This window comes from Hydra vulgaris, chromosome 04 (genome assembly GCF_038396675.1).
Source record: "Hydra vulgaris chromosome 04, alternate assembly HydraT2T_AEP".
In the NCBI taxonomy this organism is placed as follows: Eukaryota; Metazoa; Cnidaria; class Hydrozoa; order Anthoathecata; family Hydridae; genus Hydra; species Hydra vulgaris.
Genome location: NC_088923.1, coordinates 36757501 through 36765276, shown reverse-complemented (window position 1 = coordinate 36765276; position 7776 = coordinate 36757501). Strand labels below are relative to the sequence as shown.

At 29.2% G+C, this 7776-nt stretch overlaps 1 protein-coding gene across 1 annotated transcript in view; it reads right to left on the bottom strand.

The window, feature by feature from the left end:
* Window positions 1-1658: 1658 nt before the first annotated feature.
* The window catches only part of LOC100197202 (solute carrier family 22 member 18), a 29751-nt gene continuing 23633 nt past the window's right edge, over window positions 1659-7776 (bottom strand). The window contains exons 6-8 of the mRNA XM_065796208.1: window positions 3193-3294; window positions 2912-3044; window positions 1659-1935 (exon numbers count right to left, since the gene is read on the bottom strand). Of these exons, the coding sequence (XP_065652280.1) occupies window positions 1757-1935; window positions 2912-3044; window positions 3193-3294 (414 nt within the window). The 3' untranslated portion in view covers window positions 1659-1756. The remainder of the gene's footprint in view (window positions 1936-2911; window positions 3045-3192; window positions 3295-7776) is intronic.

The window sequence follows — 7776 nt, the reverse complement described above, 5'->3', positions numbered from 1 at the left end:
TATACGTTCTAGACATGTCAGTTAAGGTATCGACATTTGGATTTTAAGATTTTCAAAGTACATAAAAAATCATATCAATTTTTTTACATCAAGTAAAAAAAAAACAAAAACAAAACTTTTTTAGACCTTAAAGTTAATAAAAAAAAAGATTGGAGCAAAATTCAAAAATTTCGAAACGTTATTCCCTAGAAAATAGTATAAACATTTCCTGAAAATTTGAAGTGATTTGCACTTCTGCTTTACAAGATATCATGTTATCATTTCTTAAAATGTTTTTCTCCGTTTCGCAAAATTTGAAAACGGAGAAAAACGCATAAGAAAATTAAATATTCTTGTCATTCCTATATAAACTTTTTATAGTTAGTTAATTTATCGAAAAATTAAAAAATAAGTTGGGAATAAGCTTTTTATATTATTAATCTACAATAAATTACCTGTAAAATGAGCGAAATATCAAAAATTCACTTTTTTTTTCAATTTTGAGGAAATATTTGGTGTTGTACCACCTTAACAAAACAAGTAAGATTACTTTTTAGAGGTTTAATTAATGAGACTATAAGAGGCATAGTAAATGATGATTTATTGATAGCTTTCTTAAGTTGTTAAATGTTGAATACATAACAAAAGACTGTACCAGGTGAGAATACGAAATCACGCGATGTTAAATTAAAGTTAAGATACCAAGTTAAAATACAGATATTAAATACAGAAATTAGCAAAATTAAAATGCAGAAGCGATACCACACAATTAAATTAAAATAACAATTCCAGATAAGAAGTTAAATTACGGAAGCGATGCCAAATAATTAATTAAATTCGCGATGCTTTTTAAGACATTTAATGATTAATATACTAAATAAGTCAACTATAAATAGTTGACTCATTTAGTATATTTATCATTTAATGTCTTAAAAGAAGTGGGATGCGGGAAAAGAAAGATATCTAAAAAAAACCCATTTAGAAGAGGTCTCTAATCAATGTTATCAAATGTAAACAATGAAATTCCTCTCCTCCCCCTCTATTTAGCAAACATCACTTTGTCTCCCTGCGTGTGGTAAAAATCGTATTTTTAAAAAGTACGATATTTTGAGAGCCGAATTCAACTCTTAAAACGTCGTACTTTGAAGTACTCAAAATCCCACTTTGAAGTGGGACAAAAAAAAAAAAAAAATTTATATCCTATTTCTCCCATATCACTTTTGTATAGTTGTTTTCGTTTTATGGAAACCACTTGTACATTTTGATGAAGATTACTTAGTTTCTAATTACCAATTTTTGTTAATATGTTGTTAATTCCCACGTTTATCCCATGGCTGTCCCACTTAACCGCATTGGCACAATTCCTCTAAAATCAAAAATATATATAATTTAATATAACCTGTTGTCAATCTTAGGGAATGGAATCAGTGCACGAAATGATACTTTATTTGTTAAAACTTGTACGGCGCAGTACATACATCATATAAAAAAGTTATAAAAGTTATTTTAGAAATATTTTTTAATGTCCCACTTTTCTCCACTCCCTCATACATCTCAGTTATTATGTAAGTTTACTATTTCAAATAACAAATCGTTTATAAAAATAAAATACTAATTCTCGTAAAGACCCAAGCTGCGATACCGAATAATACTATCGGTATTGTTACCAAACGATAACATAACCGATGCAGACCAGATACTTCTTTTCTACTAAGATAAACAGCAGAAAAAAGTTGTGATACTAAATAAATAATTGTTTTATGACAATATTCAACGTCTAACTTTTCTCCTCATTTATAAACGAATTTCGACCATAAAAAAATAAATAAATTGTCAGTAAGCCATTAATTAAGAGACCTAGCAAACCAAACAATGGAAACCCAAACAAGCTATACAACACTCCACCAATCATAGGAGTAACAGTGCGTATAAAAGAGTTTGAAGCCATAGAAAGACCTAAAATTAAAAAAATTTGATCAAGAACCTTTATTTAAGATTGTTCAAATATCAAAAACTCATACTACATTTGATTGTTAGTATTCTCGCGTGCTTAATACTAGAAGAGGGAGGATGGGGGAGTGTGAGAATAAAGAGAAGGAGAGAAAAAATTAATTTCTTTCTTTTTTCATAAAAAGAGAGTAATTTTTTCTTAAATCTAATTTCGATTTATTGGCGGCGTATAATTGAAACCTCGTAAATTAAAATCAATATTTTTTACAGAACACTTATAAAGTGTGGCTCGCGGACAAGTAAGCATTTACTAATAGCTGTTTCATCATAATTTCAACAGGATTTAATATGCTTTTAGGTTATATATATATTATATGCTTACATGTAGGTTCTATACGATGGCGAGGAATAAACCAAAAGCTCATTTTTGACAAATCGAGATTACAAGATTTTTTTAAAGGTTGACGATTTTTAAGCTTACACAAAAATTTAATTACACAAAAAGTTTTTATTTTTATCAGTTACTAAATATATCTGTCGTGCATGGCATTTACAATATATGTCAAACTTGATATTTTATAGGAGAGCATTCTAAAGTTTTTCAAATGAATTTCTGAAGTGAAATAATGACATAGAGACGTAAAATTTACATTTTAATAGTAAAATTTGTAGTGTTTTGTTACTTTAGTTGTTATTTACACACGTGTAGTATGAGATATACTACAAGGTTCGACAGATATATTTTCTAACTTTTAAGGACGGTTTACACTTACATTTGCTCTTAGTTTTTTTGTTGATAACAAGTGAAAATTAATAAACGGCGTTAGGATGGGGGAGGGGGTTTAAGCTTGGGGTGAGACGAAAATTAATTAACCCTAATCCCTGTATTAAGCACGCAAGAGTAGGCTAAAAAAAAGGAAAATTATTATAGAACTTGTATATAGCATTAAGTGTTAATATTAGGAAACGATTATTATTTTACCAAGAGCAGCACCGGTATCTTGGGATGAAACCGACTTCGTTACTAGGCTTGTAATTATTACTGTAAAAATGGATCCACTAGTGATCAAAGGAACCAAAACAATAACGAAAGCATAAATATTTGTAACAAAAATCTAAAAAAAAATTACATTACCAACTACTAAGAATTACTTTAAAAATCAAACTAAAGAAAACAAATTCTTTATAATTTACAACCAAAGCAAATTAAAACAAAGAAAAAAGAATTAGTTTTTTTTTTTATAGTTAAGAATATTTACTTACCAATAAAAAGTTACTTGCCGCAAGAACAGCAACAGAATACTTAATAAGCATTGACTCTGAAAAACGTCTTGTGAGAAAATCTGTGCATAAACCTTGAACTATCTAAAAAATATATAAAAAAAACTAAAAATATTTTTTATTTAAAATAATATTAAAAAATATATTTAAAAAAAAATAGAAATATAAAATTAAAAAAAAAAAAAAATAGAAAAAAAAAAAAAATGTAAAATTTAATTTTACTTTATCATGAAAAAATATAAAATTTTTATTCTGCTTTATCATGAAAGCCATTTTAATGTATGCATGTATGCATATAATGTATGTCTTTAAAATATCTTTATATATACTTGTATTAACCATTGCATTTCATATTACGATTAATTTAAAATACCATTAATTAAAACCTTAAAAAATCATTTTTGTTCAAAATGAGTTCAAAATTAAATATTGCTAAAGTAATGTAATGATTTAAAAAATATGGCCCAACAATGTTATCTGATGACATGGCGCACGTTGAAGTTCAGTATTGATTCTTATATTATATTCATATTGCTAAACTCTGAATTCTACAATTGATTTTAAAAATAGCAATGGAATCGTAGCTCAGAAAAAAAAATGTCAAAAAAAAAAGAGATTATTTAATATGAGATCATGATGCAGTTGAATGGGATCTTAAGCGGTATGAACGCCTCTATCATAATCTCCTTCAAATAATTTTTGTATTAAACTTAGCCTAAATTTAAAGTTTTTTTTTTCCATTTGTACAACTTGTACAGTACCTAGGTCAGGTTCAGGACCATCATGATCACCCTGCTATTGGTATATTGTAACCCAGTACTACCTGCCCCATGGCCTGCTGCCTTGTAGGGTGTGCTTTAGTAGACAAAGGCTAAAAGAAACAAACTCCATCTTAAAAATTCCCTGCCATGAGGCTCTTGGTTGAGTAAAGGCTAGAAATGGTCTTATCAAAAATACTCATCTTGGCAAATGTTAACTACATCCAGCTACTGTCTTGTAAGAGGCCTCCTAAGCAAAGACTTTAAGGGTAAGCAGAATAGTTCTGCTAACCAGCCACAAACCCCTTTTTCATTTATTAGGCTGGTGCAGATGTAAACCTGTGTTACCAACCCAGGAAGATAAATGCTGGATCTTCTTGACTCTACTCATAGGTTTTTGCTTGATAGTGGCAATGCAACTCTTCTTGTTATCTCTTAATCAGGGTAAAGCTCTAAAACTAAGTTTAATGGTTCTGAGGTAGGCTGGAAGTAAGGATTCCTGAACTCTGTGGTAGCTCTCAGAGGGGCTGATTCCATCAACAGCTGCAAAATATTTGTACTATCCTTTAATTCGCAAAGACAGTCACATGCTTGGCTTGGTGGTAAACATACGCATCAATTCAACTATTTGTCGTGAAATCCGGTTCAAATCCTTTGACCATTGTTTAATGTGCTTCTTCTTAGCACCTCTTCACTCTATCATCTTTTTCTTTATTCTTTATCGCTCTCCTTTTTCCTAAGACTGCATTCTTTTTAATTTCTAATCAAATTGACCTCTCGCTCTCTCTAATCCTCTGCCAATATTGCTGTTATTGGTGACTTTAATGCTCATCACATTAAATGGCTTGGCTCTAACGCCACTGACCTAGTGATATTAAAACCTATAACTTCTGCATTTCTCAATCTCTTACTCAGTTAATTTTGTGACTTGTTTTCCAGACAACCCTAATCACTTACTTTCACTTCTTTATTTGTGTCTTGTCTCTGACCCTAGCTTGTGTTCAGTTTCTTCTTTTTCTCCTATAGGTGGTTCTGACCATGCTATGATCTCTTCATCTTGTACTTCCTTTTTGAACACACTATCATAGCACTACTTACAAATACCCTAAAGCTGACTGGGATTCTTTTTGTGATTTTCTTTGTGACAATCCTTGGACTGATGTCTTCTATCTCTCTCAGTTGAAAAATGCGCCTCCTACATAACCTACTGGATTCAGGCAGAAATAGAAGCTTTTATTCCTTCTCGCTGGTTTCAAATCAAACCTCATTCTACCCCATGGTTTTCACCTTCTTGTGCAGCTGCAATATCTATATGAATTGAAAATAAAAATTAAAAAATATATTTAATCAAAATCATTCTTTTTCATCTTTTTCAAAACAATAACTCTCTTGAAAACAAACTGCATTTTACTTAAACTAGTTTAGTAAGGTAATTTAGTTTCAAAACGAAATTTATTATTGCAAGAAATCAATTTAGAAAAGGCTGTCTGATGCTAAGCTCCATTTTTCTCAGTTCACTAAATCTTGCATCTTATCTCAGAAGTAAGGCTCTAGATACTTTTGGAAAATCTTCAACAGAGTCATTAGCAAATGTAGGTCTAACATTTAATCTCTCATTCATGGCACTGATCATATTAACTTTCCCAAGGATAAGGCAGAACTGTTTGCAAAGAACTTTTCTTCTAATTCAAGTCTCAAATCTTATGGCCATTCTCTTCCTTCCATTCATATTAAACAGGTTAACCCATTGTTAGACATTCAAATCATTCCAGCTTCCGTTGCTAAAGTCATATCTTCATTAAACTCTTCTAAGGCTTGTGGTCCAGACATCATTCCTGTCATAGTCTTAGAAAATTGTTTCCCAGAGCTCTCTTCAATTCTCTATAAAGTATTTAATACGTGCTTGACTAAGTCTTGATTCCTGCCTGCTGAAAAATGGCATCTGTTGTTCTAATTTTCAAGAGCTGTGAACATTCTGATCCCTCCTATTACTATCTGATTAGTCTTTCTGTTATTACCAAGGTCTTTGAGTCATTGATCAACAGATTTCTCACATCCAAGTTGAGTCAAATAACTTACTGTCAGATTATCAATACGATTTTCTATTATTTTGCTCTACCACTGTGATGGAAAGGTTTTATTGTGCATTAGATAGAGGTGGTGAGGCTAGGGCTATTGCTCTTGACATATCTAAAGCATTCTACAAAGTTTGACATGGTGGGCTTCTCCATAAGCGTATTTTATATGGTGACTCTCAGAAAATTTTGAAATAATCAAATCATTTCTTTTTAACCGCTTTATTAAAGTCATCCTCAAAGGCCAACATTCTTCTTCATCTCTAGTAACTTCTAGGTTAGTCCAAGGTTTTAATTTAAAATCAAATGACAAACAAAAAATATTATTAGTAAAAGAATATTATTTTTTTTTAATTTTATTGTACAAGGTTTTGAAATCATTTCACAAATGGCCAAATAAGAGAATTTTTTAGCTTGAATCCCAAAATTTAAATTTTTTAAGTAGAAATGCAGCTAATGTAGCTGTCCACCTTTTTTTTTGTTGGTAATAGGTCTATGACTAGACCCATCGTTTATAAAAACAAAAGTTAATTATGAATAATGTTCCAATAAAAACTTAATGTTTTTTTTAACAGTTTTTAAAATACAGCAATCTATTACCTTATATTGCAAATATTTTTAATAAAACCTCATATGTTAGTTTTGATGAATAGTGACAAAATCTTACAAGTGCAAGTGCTTAATACTACCAACCAAACACATCAGATCACCAAATGAAATAATCTAAAGCTCAAACAGAAACTTTTAATTTTGGAAACTGAAAAAAAATTTAGGGAGTACATCGTCTCAATCTAGATACTTTCGATTCCTTAATACAGGGGGTGGGGGTGGAAGGGATAGAATAAAAGGAGGGTTGGGTGGGTGGGAATTTTAGTTTAAACTTAATAAATGGGAGGGGGGTTAGTTTGTGAAAACTTTCAATCGGACCTCATGTTACAATATAAGTCTATTTTACAAAAAATGTTAATTTATAAATCCAAACTAATATTTTTTATAAAACACAGTCAACCAAGGTCAATTAGGTAAATAATACCGTCAAAATAAATTAAAAAACACCAATATTTGAAAACAGTACAAATGGAGATTATTTAAAAAATATATATTTTTATAACTACTATAAAACTATTTATCTGGAAACTTAAACTTATTAAAAAAAAAATTAACAAATGAAAAATAATTTTTAAATTTTAATTTTTGTTTGTACAAAAATTAAAACTTAAAATACCTTATTAAATAAAAAATTATTTTTTATATACAAGTCAACTTGGATTTTTATTATAAATATTTTATAATTTAGTGCTTAATAACACTAAATTATAAAAAGACACAACATAATACAATAAGACTTATTTTTATTTTAATAAAATCAACTTCCAGACTTGGAAGTTAATTTTTCAAAGATAAAAATAAGTTTCCAGATATTCCAGAACAGTCAAATTTTTAAACACATGATTAATAAACAAAAAAGGCGTTTAGTAAAATGATAGGTAAAAATACAAGTTTATCTTTTAGTTTTAAAAGATGTCTTTAAATAAATTTTTTTTCACATCCTCATATATAAAATAAATATATATATGCAAATATAATAAAATTTATCAATACAAAAGTAAAAACGGTATTTAAGACATTAAAGACTTAGTAAATACAAATATCAATTTGTATCCATCAAGACAGAAGAAAATCTATGCAATATACCGATATTGACTTTACCAGTATTACACTAGGGATAATTT